At 39.0% G+C, this 23,151-nt stretch overlaps 1 protein-coding gene and 1 non-coding gene across 2 annotated transcripts in view; both read left to right on the forward strand.

Annotated features, from left to right (window-relative positions):
- Positions 1-23,151, forward strand: part of DMD (dystrophin) — a 1,809,438-nt gene that overhangs the window by 1,420,648 nt on the left and 365,639 nt on the right. Inside the window, exons 55-57 of the mRNA XM_007456856.1 lie at positions 2,120-2,276; positions 21,790-21,910; positions 22,540-22,808. Coding sequence (XP_007456918.1) covers positions 2,120-2,276; positions 21,790-21,910; positions 22,540-22,808 — 547 coding nt within the window. The remainder of the gene's footprint in view (positions 1-2,119; positions 2,277-21,789; positions 21,911-22,539; positions 22,809-23,151) is intronic.
- TRNAE-CUC (transfer RNA glutamic acid (anticodon CUC)) lies at positions 11,401-11,473 on the forward strand. Its single transcript has one exon. It is a non-coding gene; the product is annotated as a tRNA-Glu (tRNA).

The raw sequence follows: 23,151 nt of genomic DNA on the forward strand, positions 1-23,151 counted from the left end.
GCCTGATTGGGACTGAGAGGGATTCAGTAAATATTTATTTAATCAGTGGCTCATCTACAGTGTGCTGCCTTTCCATGGCTGTACTGTGCCTCTCTCTGCCTTTCAAAATGTCCTGCTTGACAGCCTCTTTCACCCTCAAGGGGACCAAGCTGCAAATTCCAGATACCCAAGGGAATCCCCGTAACCAGTAGTTATTACATGTCATTAAACAGCTAAAATCTTGCATAGGGAGTTCTCACTTAGGCTTATCCTGGAAAAGTGAAATAGGAGGAGAGAACAGAAACATAAAAGAACTGACCTCTACACCATATGCAGTCTACACTATTATATTTAATTCATGATATTTATGGTACTTCATGATTCATTTCTTAGATAAAAATGTCCTTAGAGTCTTGAACAATTTAATTTCCTTGATGGAAATACCTTCGGTGTTTCTGAATGTAATGTTTATATGGCTCACAATAGAGAATTCTGACAATTTGGAAAAGTATAAAGATGAAGGAATAAATCACCTGTAAATCCACCTTTGAGGGATAAACTAGTTGTCATTTCAGAATTTTTTCATGCATAGTCCAGCATGTGCACACACACAGACATTTTGGAAAAATAGATCATGTACGTTTTTGTAACCTACTTTCTCCCTTAGTGACTGACAGGATGATCTTGTCCATGTCCATGAACATTTGCCTACGTCATCACATTGAACATTGCGTAGGATTCACAGGATTTGAACAATGCATTGTATGAGTTCACCATTGTATACGTAACCAATTTCCTAGTACTGAATATTTAAATTGTTTCAACTTTGTATCAATCATAAGTATGCTGTAAATAGCAGTGTTCTACCTGTATCTTTGCATGCTTTCCCAGTTACTTTCTTAGTATAAGTTCCTTGAATTTAAGCTTGTGGGTCATTCATTATATTTGCACATTTTAAAGACATTTATGTATCATCAAATTATCCTTCAGAAAGTTTAGAATAGTTTAATTTCAGCACCCAGGTACTATTTGGTGATTCTATTTGATTAAGGCCAGCAGGAGAATTGTATTTGAAATGTCAGGCTAAGGTATCAAATGGCAAAGGGAAATGTTGTTCTACCTGGTTGCTTTACATTTCAATCTCTGCAGCATTAGAGGCTATATTATACTTATAGGCAGCATTAATTTTTATGAATTAATTAATAATTGCTGGTAAGATGTAAGTAATGCAGCATAATTCTTGATTTACCTGAGGATAGAGCTTTGCTAACGTTCCACGTTTCTTGGTTTTCTGGATGATGATTTATTTTCTTAATTTAGCTTCTCATCCTCAAGTGAAATGTGGATTTTATAACACAGATCATTCGTTCGTATATTCTTAAATGCCTTCTATGGATTAACGTGTTCTAAATGCAGTTGATGGTAAAGCACTCAGCCTCTTGCCTAAATTATTCACGTTTGTGGGGAGGCTTTCAGGCAAATGTCTGATTTTACTTTTCCACGTGAGTTGTTGTCTCGGTACATTTTACACAAAGGAAACAAAGCAGAAAATGTTGGAACTTGGTGAAAACAAATCCCAGGTGCACTCGGATAAAGAAGGGTAGAGAAGGAAGAGAAGCATGTGGGAAGAGGAGCAGAAAAGGAACAGATGCCAGATGGAAGGAGTCAATGGAAGAGGCTGCCTAGGGTGTAGAAATGGAGAAGTCAAAATGTGGGGAGAGACCTTTCCATTTCCCAAAGCAGAAAGAATTCCGGCACTAGCATGAGTCACACGAAAACTGAGTGGTTTATTTTAGTCACTGGGTCCAGGTTCTTCTACCAGAAACATGAAGAATCATTGATTGCAACACTACAGGAAAGCATTCCGTTCCAGTGTATACTTCAGGCCAAAAGTCTCAGAATTCTGCATGTGGAAGTAAACGTATAACTAAGCACTGTCTTCCCTCCATGTTGCCATCAAAATACCCACATTTTGTTGCCCTCAAAAGCAGGTAGCTGGATTTTTATTGAGGACTGCTATGTAGTCCACAGTACGTTTACACACGGTGGAAGTAAGCAACCAATGTACCTTTAGTGGGATTGTTAGAACCATCAGTTATCTTTCTAGATATTCTGACAGTTTGCTCCTGTTATTTTTCAGGTCCCATTTGGGAGCCAGTTCTGACCAGTGGAAGCGTCTGCACCTTTCTCTTCAGGAACTTCTGGTGTGGCTACAGCTGAAAGATGATGAGTTAAGCCGGCAGGCACCTATTGGAGGCGATTTCCCAGCCGTTCAGAAGCAGGATGATGTACACAGGGTAGGATATTTTTAAGCATGGTGATTTGCACATAGTAAGCATTCAATGACTGTTTTAAAATTAGTTTTGATTGAAACTAGGTTGAAAAAGGAAAAGAAGTCAAGTGGAAGAGAAATCTTTTTTTACTCCTCTACTCCTCTAGTCCAAGGGTCAATTAGAAATAATCCAAGCCATTATATTTTAAATGTCAAAAGCATCTGCATTAATAATATCATTTACGATTTGTCCATGTCTTTTGGTGATACTTAAAAATGTTATTTTGGAAAATATTAAACGTATGCTAAAGCGACATAATTCTATAATAAACACCTGGGCGCCCATCAAGACCAAGTTATCAATTCCTGGCCAATCTTACTTCTTCTGTACTTTGTCCTCCATTATCTAAAAGCAAATCTCAGGCACGGATCATTTAATCCATGAATATTTGATAAAGTGTCTCTAAAAGATAAGAATTTGCTCTTTAAAGGTAAACACGTTGTTACTGTAATACATTTTTAAAAATTTATTTATTTTAGCTTTGGCTGCGTTGGGTCTTCGTTGCTGTGCGCGGGCTTTCTCTAGTTGCGGCGAGCGGGGGCTACTGTACTCTTCGTTGCGGTGCGTGGGCTTCTCATTGCGGTGGCTTCTCTTGTTGTGGAGCATGGGCTCTAGGCGCTCGGGCTTCAGTAGCTGCAGCTCGTGGGCTCTAAAGCACAGGCTCAGTAGTTGTGGCGCACAGGCTTAGTCGCTCCGCGGCATGTGGGATCTTCCCGGACCAGGGCTCGAACCCGTGTCCCCTGAATTGGCAGGTGGATTCTTAACCACTGCGCCACCAGGGAAGCCCTGTAATACTTTTTAAATGTCAATAATTTTATCATGACAAATACCAAGGCAGTATTCAAATTTCCATTTCTCATATACATGTCTTAAATGTTTTAACAGGATTTTGGGGTTTTGCTTTTCTGGTTTAAATAAGAATTGAAATAAGGTCCAGACATTGCGCTGGGCTAATTTGTCTTATAAATCCCCCCCCCTCACTTTTTTTCACTTTTGATTTTGAAGTAATTACAGATTCACAGTAAGTTACAAAAATAGTGCAGAGAGTCTCCCTACACATTTCACCCAGTTTCCTCTAATGGTTGCACCTAACGTAACTATAGGACAATAATTATTGTCATTTTAACATGTAATTGACATAAAAATTTACATTTACAGTGGTTACAACACAACTCGATTCAGGCTAGCCACATTTCAAGGGCTCAGATATGGCTAGTGGCTCTTCTCTTGAACAGTGTAGTTCTACAGGTTTGATTGTATGCGGGTTTGCCTTTTTTTGGTCAGACTGCTTCGTAGATAGTAATGTATTTTTCCATCACCAGGAGGTACACAGTGTCTTGTCTTCCCTTGTGTGTGTGTGATTTTTGGCAGCTCTTAATGATCAGTGCCTAGGGGTTGCAATGTGATGATTGCCTGTTTCTATCATTTCTTCTTCATTTATTAGCTGGAGCACTTCTATGAAAAGAAAATGTATACTCATCCACAATTCGGGTACCCAGGATATAGTTCGTCTAGGACAGTTGCGGTAAATGTTTCTACCTTACCAGTCTTCAGAATAACAACTTGCTCATTAGCATTCTCCAACAGCGATCAATTGTTTCTTCTTTTTTTTAACATCTTTATTGGAGTATAATGGCTTTACAATGGTGTGTTACTTTCTGCTTTATAACAAAGTGAATCAGTTATACATATATCTCCATATCTCTTCCCTCGTGCGTCTCCCTCCCTCCCACCCTCCCTATCCCACCCCTCTAGGTGGTCACAAAGCACCGAGTTGATCTCCCTGTGCTATGCGGTTGCTTCCCACTAGCTATCTGTTTTACGTTTGGTAGTGTATATATGTCCATGCCACTCTTTCACTTCATCCCAGCTTACCCTTCCCCCTCCCCGTGTCCTCAAGTCCATTCTCTACATCTGCGTCTTTATTCCTGTCCTGCCCCTAGGTTCTTCAGAACCATTTTTTTTTAAGATTCCATATATATGTTAGCATACGGTATTTGTTTTGCTCTTTCTGACTTACTTCACTCTCTATGACAGACTCTAGGTCCATCCACCTCACTACAAATAACTCAATTGCATTTCTTTTTATGGTTGAGTAATATCCCATCGTATGTATGTGCCACATCTTCTTTATCCATTCATCCGATGATGGACACTTAAGTGGCTTCCATGTCCTGGCTATTGTGAATAGAGCTGCAATGAACATTGTGGTACATGACTCTTTTTGAATTATGGTTTTCTCAGGATATATGGCCAGGAGTGGGATTGCTGGGTCGTATGGTAGTTCTATTTTTAGTTTTTTAAGGAACCTCCATACTGTTCTCCATAGTGGCTGTATCAGTTTACATTCCCACCAACACTGCAAGAGGGTTCCCTTTTCTCCACACCCTCTCCAGCATTTATTGTTTGTAGATTTTTTGACCATGGCCATTCTGACCGGTGTGAGATGATATCTCATTGGAGTTTTGATTTGCATTTCTCTAATGATTAACGATGTTGAGCATCCTGTCATGTGTTTGTTGGCAATCTGTATATCTTCTTTGGAGAAATGTCTCTTTAGGTCTTCTGCCCATTTCTGGATTGGGTTGTTTATTTTTTTGGTATTGAGCTGCATGAGCTGCTTATAAACTTTGGAGATTAATCCTCTGTCAGTTGCTTCATTTGCAAACATTTTCTCCCATTCTGAGGGTTGTCTTTTCATCTTGTTTATGGTTTCCTTTGCTGTGCAAAAGCTTGTAAGTTTCATTAGGTCCCATCTGTTTATTTTGGGGTTTTTTTCCATTTCTCTAGGAGCTGGGTCAGAAAGGAAAGGATCTTGCTTGATTTATGTCAGAGTGTTCTTCCTGTTTTCTTCTAAGAGTGTGATAGTGTCTGGCCTTACATTTAGGTCTTTAATCCTTTTTGAGTTTACTTTTGTGTATGGTGTTAGGGAGTGTTCTCATTTCATTCTTTTACATGTAGCTGTCCAGTTTTCCCAGCTCCACTTATTGAAGAGGCTGTCTCATTGTTTCTTTCCTTTGCTTGTTTTTCATTATATTTTTGTCTCCTCTACTAGACTCAGAGTGAGGAAGGCAGAGATTTCGTCTTGCTGACCTCCAAGACCCTAGTACCTAGCAAAGTGTCTGCCATACGGTGGATACTGATAGGTGTTTTTGTTTTGTTTTGTTTTGCTTTTTTGTTTTCTTTTTTTCTTTCTTTTTTTTTTTTTTTTTAGGTACGCGGGCCTCTCACTGTTGTGGCCTCTTCCTCCATAGTGGCTGTATCAGTTTACATTCCCACCAACACTGCAAGAGGGTTCCCTTTTCTCCACACCCTCTCCAGCATTTATTGTTTGTAGATTTTTTGACCATGGCCATTCTGACCGGTGTGAGATGATATCTCATTGGAGTTTTGATTTGCATTTCTCTAATGATTAACGATGTTGAGCATCCTGTCATGTGTTTGTTGGCAATCTGTATATCTTCTTTGGAGAAATGTCTCTTTAGGTCTTCTGCCCATTTCTGGATTGGGTTGTTTATTTTTTTGGTATTGAGCTGCATGAGCTGCTTATAAACTTTGGAGATTAATCCTCTGTCAGTTGCTTCATTTGCAAACATTTTCTCCCATTCTGAGGGTTGTCTTTTCATCTTGTTTATGGTTTCCTTTGCTGTGCAAAAGCTTGTAAGTTTCATTAGGTCCCATCTGTTTATTTTGGGGTTTTTTTCCATTTCTCTAGGAGCTGGGTCAGAAAGGAAAGGATCTTGCTTGATTTATGTCAGAGTGTTCTTCCTGTTTTCTTCTAAGAGTGTGATAGTGTCTGGCCTTACATTTAGGTCTTTAATCCTTTTTGAGTTTACTTTTGTGTATGGTGTTAGGGAGTGTTCTCATTTCATTCTTTTACATGTAGCTGTCCAGTTTTCCCAGCTCCACTTATTGAAGAGGCTGTCTCATTGTTTCTTTCCTTTGCTTGTTTTTCATTATATTTTTGTCTCCTCTACTAGACTCAGAGTGAGGAAGGCAGAGATTTCGTCTTGCTGACCTCCAAGACCCTAGTACCTAGCAAAGTGTCTGCCATACGGTGGATACTGATAGGTGTTTTTGTTTTGTTTTGTTTTGCTTTTTTGTTTTCTTTTTTTCTTTCTTTTTTTTTTTTTTTTGAGGTACGCGGGCCTCTCACTGCTATGGCCTCTCCCGTTGCGGAGCACAGGCTCCGGATGCGCAGGCTCAGCGGCCATGGCCCACGGGGCCATCCGCTCCGCAGCACGTGGGATCCTCCCGGACCGGGCCACGAACCCGTGTCCGCTGCATCGGCGGGCGGACTGTCAACCACTGCGCCACCAGGGAAGCCCAAAATGGTGTCACTTTTATATGTTCAGCACTTAAAGGAAAGATATCTTTGGAGACATAGCAAAAACTGGCATCTTGAAGAAAGGTCAAGGGTTTATATTATTCCAGAGGAGAGGATATAGGAGATGACAAAAAGGGAAGAGAACATGAGGGAAGACCCCAGAGTCTATAAAAAATTGCCAAGGAACCTGCCAGTTTCTCCTTTAGCCATTCCCCTTCATATACTTCAGAATATTAAGGTAGCTTTTGTGGTAGGGTGTGATATAATAGCTATAATTTTTCAAGTGTTCTAAGTTTGAATAAATAGTGAAAACACTCCGGTGTATATGTAGAAAAGCATTCACTGAGAAGGATGGGCATTTTAAATAGAATGCATTATATGATATGGTGAAATCAGACAGAATTTCTACCAAAGGTGTAATTTTATTCTAGTTCCAGAAATCAAAGAAGGTGAATCACTGGACAAGTGCACTAGGATTCAGGAGGCTGAGATTCCAGCCCTATTCATCTGTAAGTTAGATGGGGATTGCTACTTTGTTGTTCAGGTGTAAGATGAGGAATTTGGTCTATGTAGTTTTTCTACAGTCCCTTCTAGCCACCGTTTTGTTATAAATACAGCGTCACTCTCCCTGATTATTGGCTTTGGTTGCCTGCTAACAGCGATAAAATGTTAGCACATATTCTCGGTCCTCTTACTCATGAATCTCATGACCGGTAATATGCTTTGGAGAGATGTGATGCTAGAGTTATGGGTAACATGCACCATATTGAAGAGAATTAATCCCCATTTGGCTAGTGTACTTATTCAGATACCCACTTACTCCCTTTCTTTGACATATCAGGATCTCCAGCCCATTGATAACTCTTTGTTCTATACATTAGTTCCACTGATTGTCTCTCTTTATCTCCCTCCAAGTCCAACTTAGGTTCAGTCATCAAGCATTTTAATAACTTTTCCAAGACCTTAAAATCCTTTGCTTCTCTATCTTTTTGTTGCTGTAATCTACAAAACCCTAATGATTGGAGGGTCTAACTAAAGAGTTTCTCCTATCCGAGCAACACCAGCGCAGACTGACTTAGTACCTTTTCAGGATGACCAACCTCCAGCCTTCCAACGCTAACACATCACTGGGTCAATTTACCGTTCTTGACTCTGTCTACTGGAGTCATTGCCACTGTTACAAGAGACCCCTTCTCCTCACTTTTCTGTATCTACTCTTGACACCCTACAGTGCAATCAACATTTCAATCAGAGTAATCTGTGTAAAAATGTAAATTGAATTATGTCATTCCTCATCTTAACACTCTTCAGTGGCTTTTCAGTGCCCTTGGGAAACGACCAGAAATCCTCAGCAGGGACCCCAAAGTCCCGTCTGGCTGGTCTGGCCCCAATTTTTTCTTTTCTCACTGCCCTTCCTCTTGCTCTCTTGATGCTAGCTGTACCGCCTTCTTTTGCTTGTTTCCAGTTCTCTGTGTTCCTCTCTGGTGGGGCTTTGAACATGTTGATCCTCTTTCTGAAACCCTTTCTACCCAAACCTCCCCCCTCATAATTTCCTGGCTCATGTCTAATAATCCTTTACATCTTGGCTCAGGCGTCAAGCAAGCTTCTCTCTAATGACCACATTTGACCACATTTCCTTTTCTGTGCCTTCATAACACCGTACTTTTCTTTCTGTAATGTAATGTTCTTTGTCATCATGAATATGTGTGACTTTCTGATTAATGTCAACCACCTTCACTAAACCTTGGGCTCCAAGAAGCTTGCTTTTGGGAAGAGGGTTGTCATTTTTATACCTAGCACCTTATAAAGTGTCTAGTACATGATAGACAATGAATAGATAAAGGAACATGGGAATTAAGGAAAGAAGATGAGGAGGCAGGAAGGGAGGAAAACAACCAACGAACTAATCTTTTGTTCCTTCCTCTCTAGTCTACTGTGATCCAGGACAGGGAAAGAAAGAATAAAGAGTGATGTTCCTTCCTCACTTGCATCTTTTTTTCTCTTTACTCCTAAGTAAGCATCTTTTCCTAGTGTGTAAAGCTACTTTGATGCCCAGGGTTTTTACTTGTGGTCTGGTCCAGTGTTTTCATGAAATTCTCTTTGTATCCTTAAGAAAAATCCTTGTCACACAACACTCCCTCAGAGACCATCATCATTCCTAAGTGTTGATGAGAGAACAATTTTGCACCCTGTTTACTCAGGTTTGTCACATTTATGCAGTAGCCCCTTTATAGTTGTAGTGGAGTTGCTGTCTAGTTAGTGATGCTCTCATTGCCTGTGGACAAAAAGAACAAAGGAAAACCCTGGAAATTGGGTCTCTCTATCAGATCTTCTGAATCCAATTCGAAAGAGGTAAAGGAAACACAATCGTTGCAGAACTCTGTCAAGATCTAGTCTTGAACAGAGTTCGTATTTGTAGACTTTTGTTTTACTTTACCGTGTCTCCAGGATTATAAACTGTCTTGCTCTTTATGGGTTTCTTGCTCCAAAGACTGTTTATATAAAATGTTTGGTATCAAGATGGCTCACTTTTTATTGTACCCTTGCTCCTCATGTATTTGGTGTGTCACTTTTTAAAAATCACCTGCCTACTATCTATTGTAAATTATTAATGTTGTTGCTTTTTATGGGAATACAAATCCCATTTAAATGTCAAAAGTGTAAATACTGAGTAAATATTTTTCACTTTTTTTCCTGTAAATCAGAATGCTTGTAAAACAGGTCATTTGTATTTTCTTAGTGTATCATTGCAGAGTAATGATAAAGTTTTATAGCAAAATATCGTATGTCTTGTACTCTTAAAGCAAAAATATACAGTCAATCTCAATTACTCTGCTGTAGGTAAAGTTATAAGACAGTCCACACAGGTAGTTGGGGAGTGCAGTCTCACTCCCCAAAGCAGTTTTTTACACCCATGGGAGTGGATCTGTGTTCCCCAAACCAGCTGGGCAGCATAACAACTGCAACTGGAATGGCTCTGAGGACTAATTAATAAAATAATGTTCCGTATGTGGTGAAGTATTCTAAATAATTAAAGCTCAAATGTGCCTTAGCAAATATAAACTGACCCATTTTTATGTGTTTTGAATACATCATCCTGGCTTTTACGGTTCCTCATTACTTGCCTCACTAGACTGACTCGTTTTCAATGAAGTGTGTATTATCCTGGTCCGGATATATTTTTATAACTGACTTCCTTTGTTTTACTTGAGCAGTCACTAAAGTGATATTTATTACTTGTCTACTCCTGTGATTAACCTAGAGAGAGTTTTACAGGAGCAAATCATAGTGGGGAATTTCTAAGGAGAACTGCAATAAACCATGAGTTTTATTTAATTCTCTTCATCCCACCCCAAATTTAAATGGAAATTAGGTCTTGATTTTAAGAACACTGTAGGTAGTGACCTTTTGTTTGCATTTTTACTAATGAAATTGTTTGTCATTCGGTTTTCATCTTTCAATTTAAAACTCTCTGTAATTCCTTCCCTAGAGACCATTAAGGACACCTTCAAAGCTTCCTGAGATTTTCTGGTTAAGATTTAGATGGAAGTAGTCGATACATACATTATTAAAACAGTAGACAGAAAGCCATTATTGTGTGGATGCTGTTGACAAATGAAAAGGCTTGAATAAAGTAGTTTACTTATTCATTTGTCAGGTCATATATTATGCATGTTCAGTCTCCTCAGAAGTCACCACAAAGTGAGGGAGAGGTTCAGAAATTCAATAAAATTATCCTGAAATCACACTGTAGATTATACATTTATTTAAGCTAATTCTGTTATCAGTGCTGGCCTGCTTCCTTTGGGTACATTTTAGTATGTGTGTTAGCTTCATGAGTTCCCTCATCAAGGGAATCCTTCTGTTTCCACAGAAATAGAAAATGTCTTTAGGTGCCATTTGTGAAGGTTAAGATTCAAGTCAGCTCTGTGTTACCAAATAAATGCGTTGTTCCCTATCACCTCTGAAAAACAACAACAACAAAATGTTGTGATACAGTGATTCATTCCAACGTTCGTTGACCTAGCCTCTTGGAGTTTCTAAACAAGTTTGGTTCCCTTGCAAAGTTCACTGTTCGTTATCTACCTCTAAGATGTCTGCGTGACTAGGTTGGAGGAAATCGACATCTTTGTGATCGATTCTTCATCACTAATGGAGTAAGCTACTTTCGTATAAGTTTGGAATTTTATGCAGTCATATTTAGAAATGCTGAATAGAAAAGATTTTAAATTATTTTTAGAACTACATTTCTAGCCATTTGAGGAAGTCTTCTGAAAACTAGCTATATCATCAAAACTTGAGAACAGAGTCATCTAGGATTTGCTACTTTTGTTTAATGACTATAATAAGATAAACTATGAATAGTTTACAAATTGACTTCTCTACCACAGTCCTCTTTATAACCATGTGAAGATATTTTTGATATCTTGACAAATACTCTTAAAATAATATTTGTGTACTACTTTGCCTTTACAAAGCACTTTGACACACATTTGTTTAATTACAGATGAACCCCTGGTCTTTTTATATGTTCTTCCATTTCCCCAAAAAAAATTATTTTAGGAAAAATTGTACCATAACTTGGACTTCTAGAATTCATTGAGTCTTTCAGTAATTATTTATTGAGCGCCTGCTCTATGCCAGGGGCTGAAGGTACAGTAGTGAAGAAGGCGAGACTCTGCCCCCACAGACCTTCAAATGTTAATGAGGGAAACACACAGTAGGCCAATACGTTAATGTATAAAATCACGTCAGGGGAATTCCCTGGTGGTCCAGTGGTTAGGACTCTGTGCTCTCACTGCTGTGGCCCCGGGTTCGATCCCCGCCTGGGGAACTAAGATCCCACTAGCTGTGCCGCACGGCCATAAAAAAAAAAAAAAAAAAAAAAAAAAAAAAAAAAAAAAAAAGTGCTCCGCATACCAAAAAAAAAAAAAAAAAAAAAAAGAACTAAAAACAGTAAAATCATGTCAGGTCAGTTCTGTGAAGAGAAAATGAACAAAATAAGGGTAGAGAAAGACTGAGAGGTAGCGGCCTACCTAAAGAGATTATAGTTGAGCAAAGGGCTGTGTGCGTGAGTGAGCCAAGCAAAGACCTTGAGTGAAGCATATTCTAGGCAGAAGGAGCAGCAAATGCAAAGGCCGAGATGTAAGAACAGGTTTGGGGTGCCCAGGGCATAGCAGGATGGGCTCAGTGGCAGGTCGTTGAGAGAGGCAAAGACCAGATAATGTGGTCTTTTCTGCCGTAGTTTGGAGGTGGCTTTTAATCTATGTGTATTGAGACATCACTGGAGAACCACAGGCAGGAATGATGTGATCTGATTGATGTGTTCAGAAATGGTCTCTGGCTACTGTGTGAAGAAATGATGATAGGAGGAGCAAAACAAAGCAGGGAGAAAGTCAGGAGGGTGTTGAAGTCATTTAGGAAGGAGATAATGATGGCTTGGACTGGAATGGAAATGATAGATATGGTGAAAAATTATATGACCCAAGATAAAGTTTGAAGGTAGAGCTGATAGAACTTAAGATAGATGGGGTATGGAATATGAGAGAAAGCAAGGAGTCAGGGATGACTCTGAAGTCTGTGGTTTGAACAAATGGGGAAATGATGATGCCATTTACGGAAACAGGAAAGACTTCAAAATGATCATGGATGAGGGTGGTGTGTATGTGGAGAGAAACAGGAGTTCCATTTCTGGATTATGTTGATAGGCAGAAACAAATGGCATGATTCAGAAATTATTCACCACTTAACACTTGACAGTCTCACATTTTGGCCGAGCCTCTTGAGAATGGATATTAATTAATTTTTCACAGGATTTCCTGGTAATCCATTTATCTGCACTATTGCTTCAGAAAGAATTTCCAAAATTTAGGGTTTAGGCTCAACGACCTAATACCTAATTCTCTAAATGACCCTAGGAGCAGATTGAATTTTCACCAGTGATTTCTCAGGGTGAGCTCAGAGTTTAACAACATTATTGTCTGTAGGCAGTGACTTCCCCAGTGGTTGTTGGACGCAGCTCAACCTTAGGATTGAGTCAGACAGCTGTGCACGATGCTGCGTGGGCACTAACTGTTCCTCCACAGTATCACAGATCTGCAAGCAGGCTGGACTCTCTGCTAGCCCATGCCCGTGATCTCAGAGAACACAACCTTTTGTTTAAAAGACTTCCAAAAGATAAATCTCAACGGGAGCTTGTTAAACATATTTCCCCCCTTAGATACTGCAAAATGTTTTTTCATTCAGTAAAATTAGATATTTTTAAAAATAATTTCAGGCTTGAAATATGTCCATTTACTTTTTTCAGACTTGCTTCAAATTGATTTAATCTCACTTATAAATTAATATTGTTGTTCATGTTGTTGACTGTCTGAAACAATGGTTAGATGTACCTGAAACAATGGCTAGATGTGTCTGATACCATAATCCCTTATCGTCACTTTTCTTCAGAAGTAGAGTGAAAATAAGATAAACTTTTTTCATCTCGTCTAAAGATGATGATGTAGAAGGAAGAGATATGGGAACATATGTATATGTATAACTGATTCACTCTGTTATAAAGCAGAAACTAACACACCATTGTAAAGCAATTATACCCCAATAAAGATGTTAAAAAAATAAAATAAAATAAAGATGATGATGTAGTCAGACTCATAGAAGCAGAGAGTAGAGAGGTGGTTGCGAGGGCCTGGGGAGAGGGGGAAATGTGGAGGTGTTCAACAAGTATAAACTTTCAGTTTTGCAAAATGAGCAAGCTCGTGAGGTCTACTGTGCGACCCAGTGCCTGTAGGTAACAGTATTGTATCATGCACTTAAAACTTTGTTAAGTGGGTAGATCTCATGTTACGTGTTCTTAGCACAATAAAACAATAAAGATGATTGTGCCCTTTTCTTTATAGCCCATGTGTCCCATTTTCATAGCTTCTCTAATACCAACTATGCCGAATGAATATTAAGTGAACCTTTTGTCTTTCTGGGTTTTTTTGTTGCCACTTCGGGCAAATGTCCTTCTTCCTAAAATCCCTATGAATTTGTCTTAGATTCTTAGAGGCAAAATTTCTGGTACTCCAGTTATAACCACATTTGCATCTTGCCTTTTTCCATGATCTTGGTTTCAAATTAATTGAGCCATGTTTGTCCCTAAATCAGCAGTTAGTCATTAAAATATTTCTGACATGCTTGAGACTCAGTAAATATGGTGGCTCTTAAAATGAGGAAGGTCATTATGGCGAGAGAATGATTTCAGCAACGTTCTTATCAGAAGTAAAACCAATATAGGAGGCATACAGATAAGGTAGAAATAATATGGAAACTAGAATGATAATATAGGATGACAAAACTAAAATAACCGATCAGTTTGTGGAAATGACTGTGTTACTGTCCGTGTCCTGTGCGCACTCAGTAACCATTTGTTGAGATCACTTTAACCGCCGTTGGATCACTTTATTTTTTTTCTTTCGTTTTTAAAAAATTTTATTGGGGGTATAATTGATTTACTATGTTGTGTTAGTTTCTGCTGTACAGCAAAGTGAATCAGTTATACATGTACGTGTATCCACCCTTTTTTAGATTCTTTTTCCATATAGGTCATTACAGAGTATTGAGTAGGGTTCCCTGTGCCCTGTGCTGTACAGTAGATTCTTATTAGTTATCTGTTGTATATATAGTAGTGCGTATGTGTCAATCCCGATTTTCCAATTTAGAGTCCAATTTAGAGTTCTCTCATCTCCTAGCTAATGCAGGCTAGAGGAAAAGCCCAGCCAGCAGTTCAGATAATGGAACTTCCGAAAGTATGGATGTGAACATCTCTAGAGAAGAAATCACTAGGATTAAGAAGGCAGGGTTAATAGGGCTTCCTCTTGAGGAGAATCCACCTAGTGACTCAAAGATTACTCTCGGCTTTGGATCTGGAACATACGAGTAGACCCAGAAAAGCATCTGTCCGTTTTCCCCAGTTGACAGCATTCATTTTTTTCTCTCTCTTAATTCACGAAACCAGGCTTCCACCCTCGAGCACTGACTGCATCTAAATCCAGCTGGCCTCCATATAACACACTCTGGTTTTCTACCTGGGTGTTCTGTTATTTATCCAACAGCATTTATTGATTTCTATATGCCAAGCCATGGCTATAATTCTTAATATTAGTAATGAAAGACTATCTCCAACTGCCACCATGTAACAGGCCTGTGGCCAATTAATGATCTAAACGTGTTGATTATGGAATTTTAGAACTGGATGTTAGAACTTCGGTAAGGTACTTAGCGAACGTCTACATTTTACAAATGAGGATGGGAAGGCTCAGAGAGATTTTATGACTTGTCCTAGATCATGCAACCAGGTTTTGGCCCGGCCCAGACTTGAACTTTTGGTGTCCTGCTACTCAGGACAGTGCTCTTTTCACCACTTCATTCTGCCTCTCAGGATGGTTCTGTAAAGTTCTGCTACAAAATGTGGAGATAACGTATAGTCATTCCTTCAGATTTCTGGTCCAAATGACACAGATATAGACTTGCTACTTCAGTGGGAATATAGGTAAAATTCAGCTCCGGGGAAACTGTACACTCACTGTACATGGTTGAAAGAGATCTGTTTTGAAAGGTTAAGGGCTTTAACTTATATCCTTAGTTATAGGACCACTGTCTCTAGGTGAAAGCAACATAGCTTATCTCTCTGTGATGTCTGTACCTGTGCCCAGACTTCTCTTCCTGCCCCTCTCTTCTCTGAGGTATCTCAAGCAAATCAGTATCTCACCCTTCATCCCCTCTATACATGGTTCTGAGCTACTATTTATGTATTATTAGGTATTTGTGGTAATATTCACCCTAATTTTTTTTTCTACAAGTAGGACAGACAGAAACAAAAAGAATAATCAATGACTTGGTTCTTTATCACTTTCAAGTTTTTTATTTCTCACTTGCTTCATAGCCATTAGGATTTTCCACCTTTGTGGCTTCCAAATTTTTTGTTATTCAGAGAACTTTTATTTTTTTGTTCTTACTCACTTTCAGCCTGGCTTAAAATGAATGAACAGTGACTTGGTTCTTCTCTGTTACTTTCACGTTTTTTAAGTTTCTCATTTGCTTCATGGTCGTTAGGATTTTCCACTTATGTGTCTTCCACATTTTTTGTAATTCAGGAAACTATAAGTTCTTTGCTCTTACTCAGTTTCAGCCTGGCTTAAGAATTTCAGGGTTTGGATTCTAAGTGACTAACGAACTGATGGCCTTAGGTAAATCCTAACTTATCTGTACTTTACTTTGCATTGGTAAAACATTAATTGAATAAAAATATGCTTTTATACAAACATACCTACTCAGCCAAACTGTTGACTCCTTAAGGACAAAGATTAGGTCCCTACATCTGTACTACCTTATACATAATAGATTCAAAATAAATATTTGTGAATGAATGAATTAGTCAGCAAGCAGTCAAGTCACCCAGTTGGTTAGTATTTGTGACGTATAAATACTATCCATCAGACAATTTAACCTTCACGATAAAATGGATTTACCTTGGGATTTGCTGCTACTGTAATTCTGTAGTGCACGATTCAAATCAGTTAATTTTGTGAACCTTAAGAAGCTGAAGGGAAATTATCAGTTTAGTATGCCTAACTTTTTCTCATTTGTGAGATGGAATATTCTTTTCTTTTCACAGAGGTACTCTATGTCTTTAGTAGTTCCTTCTAATTCTTCCACATCACAATTTCAGAGCCTTGGGCCTGGCTATCTTAAAAAGGGAAAAAAGAAGGTATGGGGGAAAAGCTGGGTTTTTAAAGAAAATAACTTCATCTGTTCAAAAGATTCAAGAAGTAAATATCTTAACATTTGAATATTGACGTCTAATTTGGGTAAAGATGCACTCTGTATGTGTATGGGAGAAGGGCTTTATATCTGATAGCTTTTTCACATCAGCACATGAATGAACCAACCTATCTGATTGAAAATATTAATTATAATCTGAGACAAAGATCAGTATTGTATATGAGTATGTATTTTCCCCAGTGTCATTCAAATAGATTTTTTTTTGAGAAACAAGACACTTATCAAAGAGTTAAGGCTCTTGACATTGAATGTTGTCGTTGTTTAAAAATGGCTCCATTTTCCTTGCTTTTAAAATGCAGTGAAATGTTATAACATGCAGTCTATGGTAAGTTGATCAGATATAGAAAAATCTCTTTTTCATTATTTTAATGCAACATCTTCATGGGGTTTTTTGTTGTTGTTGTCTTCTTGTTGTTATTTTCACTACATAAGCCTCTCTCTTTTAAACTCCATGCTACAAGGACCAATGGTATCCATTGCCTACAACAGAGTCTGGTACATAGTAGGTGCTCAAAATTTATTACATGAATAAATGGAAGAGGACCTTTCATAGAACCATGTTTAACATGACATTCCTATTTATAGTTTTTTTCTCCCTTTTTTTTTCTGGGGTTTTTACAGTTGTTTTCTGTGTGTGTTTAGTCTGAATCTTAAATTCTGAAGATACAGTCACTTAACCCTCTCTTCCGTCTACTTTCTTTTCTTAATTTCTGGCAACGATGTGAAAATAATGGTGCTTATATCTTTGTAACGACAGAACTTCCTTTGTCTTTTAGATTCATCTTAATCCTCAGTGACTCATATTTAAGAAATGAACTGTGCAGCTGTGGTGGAGCTAAGCCCTTGGCAACAACTCGAGGGGCAAACAGGTGGTCTCTCACAATGGATGGGTGGTCCTTAGCCTTGAATTATTTGCTGTTCGGTTTTAACAGTGGAATTGCATCATCAAACAGTGTCTTGAACTTTTTCAGTTTGATGGCACCTTTAAGATCCATTTCCTTATTTGACAGACTTTGCTCCAGTAATTATCTCCACTTTCCCCTGATGTCTTTAATGTATTCTTCTCTGCTGTGGTGACCAACTGTCCTGGTTTGCCTGATACTGTCCTGGTTTCAGCATTGAAAGTTCTGTGTCCTTAGTACCTGGCAAACAAGGGTGGTTGGTTATCCATCTTTCAGTCTGTGTTCAAACCATTCCTATCCTAAAAAGAACGTATCTCTCTTTGCCTTGCGATCCTCTCTGTCCTGTCCTCCTCTTTTCCCTGAAATGTTGTCACTTGAAATGCCTCCTCCTTCTCTCACTTACTCCTCAACGAAACCTGTTTCCAAGGCTACTGCCCTCCGCTGAAATGGCTCTCACCGAGGTCTGATGAACACTGCTCAGTGCTGATCTTGTTTTACTTCTGTGTCATGATTGGACATTCTTGGTCACTTTATTCCTCTCAAACTCTCACTCTCTCTTCAGTACTTTTACATTCCTTATTTGCCCCAGTCTTCACACCTATCCAGTCCTTCTCGGCGTTTCATTGGATCCAGTTCCTCTGTCTGCTCATTACATTTGTATCTGTGTTCTCCAGAATTTTCTTTTCCTCTCACTCCACTGAGCAATCTCATCTACTTACGTAATCTAAATCCTTGCCTGTATGCATAATCGTAGGCACTCAGTGGATATTAGCGTCGTGAGTGAATGACTCCTACATCTCATTTCTTCTCCCTAAACATTGGATTCGAAACTTGTTTCCTGCTGGAAAGAATGTTACGTCTCCAAGCTGAGCATATCACATCCCCTTACGGTGTTCCCCATACAGACCCCCCTCATAGGAGCCTGGGATTTTAATATTCATCTTGATTAATTTTATGCTAAATGTGCACATGAGGTGTTCTGGATCAGAGACAGATCTCCTTGACTTACTTTACGGTAAATATCATCACTACCTTCCACCCTCTGTTCAAGCCTTGCCCCTAAGGAGACATGGTGAGATCTGATGAAAATTTTCTCACATGAGTGGCTGGGTGGGTGCTCCATAGGAAAGTAACCAGGAAAAAATGATTTTTCTCTGCTTATAAAGGAGAAGTAAGCAATTGTCGGCTTCTCCCGCTGAAAGGGTCTCCTTGGAAACGTGATGGGCCTGAGTCCCAACTCCAACTTCTCTAGGAGCCAGCTAGCCCCATGCATCTCAGGTTTTACAACCTAGAAATGTCTCCAAGGTCTTGGCTTTATATTTTCGAAATGTAAATACCTACAGAGATAGCTACTCCAGTCTTTCTGACAACTTGGAGCTTGACCTAGGAAACTACTCCGGGCTATAACCATTTGGCCCTCTGGATCAGAGAAATTAACTAGACAGATGACTACAGATCTAATTCCCATGGTATGGGAAGGTGTTCACGAGGCTAGAACTTTTTATAGGTGTACTGAGAAATCCAGGAGAGTTTATTTCCTCACGTTTAGTCTAATTGCACCCAGCGTTCACTCCTTTACTCAACCTAGAACCTAGGAGTCATCCTTGCTCCTCCCCTTCTCTTCTCCAGCATCTGTTCGGTTACCAAATTCCCACATCTCTACTCCCTAAACATTTCCTTACTCTGTCTGTCTCTTTTTTTGCCCTGGTACCATTGCCCTGGTTCAGATCCTCATAATCTTTCGCTGAATTCTTACAGTTGCCTCCTGTTTTCTCTGATTCCATTTCTGTCCTTCTCAAATACATACCCTGTACTAATGTCAGAGAAATCTCTTTGAAACGCACACATGCCCATGCCACTCCCCTGCTTACATCCCTTCAAAGGCTCCTGATTACCTATGAGACAACACCTAGACTTCTTAACAGGGTATATATGGTCATAGGTTGAGGTTCAAATCCTGACTTAAAGGTCTAATACAGTTTAAGATAAGAACAGTACCCTGCTTCATCTCTGGACATGTCTTCTCCTTGTACTTTATCTTCTAGAAACACTGGCCTACTTGAGATAATTGCGCATGCCGCACTGAATTAGCCCTGTGTCTCGCACCTGCATTTTTGCCTTCTTTCTTCTTCCTCTAACCTGCTTTTCCCTGCCTAACTCATCATGTTCATGCTTTAGAATTCCTCTTGAATACTATCTTCTCCAAGAAGCCTTTCCCAATTTCCTTTCCCGTATTATGCAAGCCTATAGCACTTTCCACATTGTGTTGGAATTATTTACATGTTCGACTCTTCCACTATTTACTGTAAGTGCCTACACAGGAAGGGCTGTTGTGCATTGAACTTCGTATTTCTGGTCTTTAGTCTAACCACTGACACATAGTAGTTCAATAAAGGGAGCCATTATTATTATTATAATTAGTAATATCAGTATCAGCTTCCTATTGGCAAGTCCAAACCGAGAGACAAAGTAAAATAATAATTTTCTTGAAGCTAGAAAAATCAGATGTTTGAAAAAAAATACAGGAATACAAGAAATGTGTACACATACATTCACGCGTGTGTGAGTGCACACGCACGCACACAAACACAGAGATTACAAATGAAATATTAGAGGGAAAATCAGCCTTACATGTAAGCAAAGTAAATAACCCACCTACTCTGTATGATTTCAAGGGTGCAAGAATATCCTGCTATACAGAAATTGCATCCCTATCCACAGGCTGAATCCTAATATTCCACTTAACGAATTTCATTATTTTGGCTCAAAAACCTTGCCTCTCTCTACTAAACTGTAAATAACTTGGAAGGTGAATCATTTTGCAAAGTATCAGACTCAGGATTCCTTTGAATGGTGAACACCGTTAGGATTTTATTTATAAATGTGTCCTACATTCCACTTCTAGAGCACTCCTGTGACATGATACAGCTGAAGTTTAAAGGAGATACTGCGAAGTTTTCTCCCAGTAATAGAGCAAACAGAGGTTTAAATTCAATAGGCAACATTACTAAAAATAGGATAGAATTGAAAAAAGATATGAATAATTAAGCCCTAGATCAGGGCAATTATTATTACTGTTGTTTTTGCACTGGTCTTTTAGCATTTATGTGATATTTAATACTTGAATTAACATCTTCCTTTCTGAGATTGCCGAATCTGGGTCAATAACTATCTTCATTGGTTTCAGAATATCTGTTAATTTATCCTAGCCTCTCAGGATGTCTCACAACCCTTAGCACTTGGTTATATATGAGCTTTATTGTTTTCTTTGTTTCTAGTGTGGTTAGTTTTCTCCCTTCTTTTGGTTCAGAAACTTCTTGAAGGCAGAAAGTGTGCGTTTTGCTTTTCTTTTAATCCCCTGTATTAAAGAAGATTACAGATTAGAGATTAAAATTGATAACTAATTTAGATGACCTCAAAACACCTGTTCTAGGCTCACTCTTCTATAGAAACTTGTTCCCACAATTTCTACCTTCAGTATACCTCAGAACATTTCTCCTGTTTTCAGAGAAGTCACAGTGGAAAATGTAATGGGTATTTTTCAGAAGCGTTGAGTTTTTACTTAGTTTTTTTTTATTAGTTTATTCATTATTAGTTTTTATCAGTTTACTGTTAACACATCATTATGTTCATTGTCAGACATTTCGACAGAATTAACTGGTGATGATGAATTAGATCGGTTGTATACTTCAGTACAACCTAAGTTTTTCCAAGTGGCCCCTTAGGCTTCCCGTTATGGTTTTGATATCTGTTCTCTTGGGTGTGTGTAAGTTTCATTAGCCCTGCTAGGCTCTTTTTTTTTTTTTTTTTTGGTCTTCGTTGCCGCGTGTGGGCTTTCTCTAGTTGTGGCGAGTGGGGGCCACCCTTCGTTGCGGTGCGTGGGCTTCTCATTGTGGTGGCTTCTCTTGTTGCGGAGCATGGGCTCTAGTCACGCGGGCTTCAGTAGTTGTGGCACATGGGCTCAGTAGTTGTGGTGCACGGGCTTAGTTGCTCCGTGGCATGTGGGATCTTCCCGGACCAGAGCTCGAACCCGTGTCCCCTGTATTGGCAGGCAGATTCTTAACCACTGTGCCACCAGGGAAGCCCCCTGCTAGGGTTTTGCAATATATATCTTACAACTTTAGCTCCAGATTTCAAGTTTGGTAGTCAAGTTATATAAATAAATCACTCATCTTAATTAAAGTACACTAACATGTCTTGAAAGGTCCCCTATCGTCTCCAGAATAGTTTTACAAACACAGTGTTTTCCTGATTAAAAGAAAGATCTGTCGAGCCTTCTTTATCATTTTATGACTGTCAGTTTATAAATAAAGGAGATAGAAATTGACCTGGGAATTTCATAACCAAGTTCTGAGCACCCAGGATTAATTTTGAGAAGAATGCCACAAGCCACATAAGCATTTCTTTTCATCTCATTTCACAGGCCTTCAAGAGGGAATTGAAAGCGAAAGAACCTGTAATCATGAGTACTCTTGAGACTGTACGAATATTTCTGACAGAGCAGCCTTTGGAAGGACTAGAGAAACTCTACCAGGAGCCCAGAGGTAATTGAATGTGGAACTGTAATAACATACTGATAGAAGGATCAGTGGTGACAGAATGACCCATCCATTCTTGCTGGCAGTGTCTGGATAGCTCTCATATTTTCTAGGTTAAATAGAATCAATTCAAATTAAACCTTGATGTTGAAAAAGAAAAAGGAATCATAAAGCAGCATGCATAAATCTGTTTGCACATTCATAAATAAACATTAAAAGAGATTAGCAATCAATTATTGAAACATTTAGAAAATAATAAACAAAAGAGATAATCTGTGAGGAGGAAATTTATTGTCACAAAGACTACAAGCTACTTTTCAATTTAAGAGCCTGCCTGAAGTAAATTAGAGCTTGTGGTGTGCGTCCTAACATTTTTCTACTCAGTAGCTTAAATGAATCTTGGATTATCTGATTGATATAAAGTAGAACAGATTCACTCAGGAAGACACGACTTCAGTTGTGCTAAACTATATCAAAATGTGTGCCACAGTATAAAAGAGCCATTAATCAGTAGGTTGGCCTCTTATTAAAGTGTACTCTTTCTTTTTTCCAGTATGACCTTTTCAACAATGTTGTGTTTTTTTTTCCACACGAAAATGAATGTGGCCTAAAACCTTGTTGTGTTACCAATTTAGAGCTGCCTCCTGAGGAGAAAGCCCAGAATGTCACACGGCTCCTACGAAAGCAGGCTGAGGAGGTCAACAGTGAGTGGGAAAAATTGAACCTGCACTCGGCTGACTGGCAGAGAAAAATAGATGAGGCCCTCGAAAGACTCCAGGAACTTCAGGAGGCAACGGATGAGCTGGACCTCAAACTGCGCCAAGCCGAAGTGATCAAGGGATCGTGGCAGCCCGTGGGCGATCTCCTCATTGACTCCCTCCAAGATCACCTCGAGAAAGTCAAGGTACCTTCTACTGCTTGGCTTCAGGGCCCTTTGAGAGATTCAAAACAGGTTCTAATCTGAACTCATCTGCAGTATTTTCTTCTCACCAAGTTAAAAATAGGGCCCTTAAACACTCGAAATCTTTCACAAATTCAGAGTCTTCTGGCACATGGTATTTTCTCTAAGAGAAGATAGTGATCTAATCATGTCTGCCTTCAGTAATATAAAATGAAATATTAAGTTACAGGGCAAAAAAATCATGTTGATTTTGCGATCGGGGAGTTAACTTAAGTGTGCTAAAGTTGTCTGATTTACGTGTGTATGTGTGTGTGTATTTGTGGTTCTTAGTATCAGAGTAGGGAAA

This window comes from Lipotes vexillifer, unplaced genomic scaffold (genome assembly GCF_000442215.2).
Source record: "Lipotes vexillifer unplaced genomic scaffold, Lipotes_vexillifer_v1.1 scaffold207, whole genome shotgun sequence".
Taxonomy (NCBI): domain Eukaryota; kingdom Metazoa; phylum Chordata; class Mammalia; order Artiodactyla; family Lipotidae; genus Lipotes; species Lipotes vexillifer.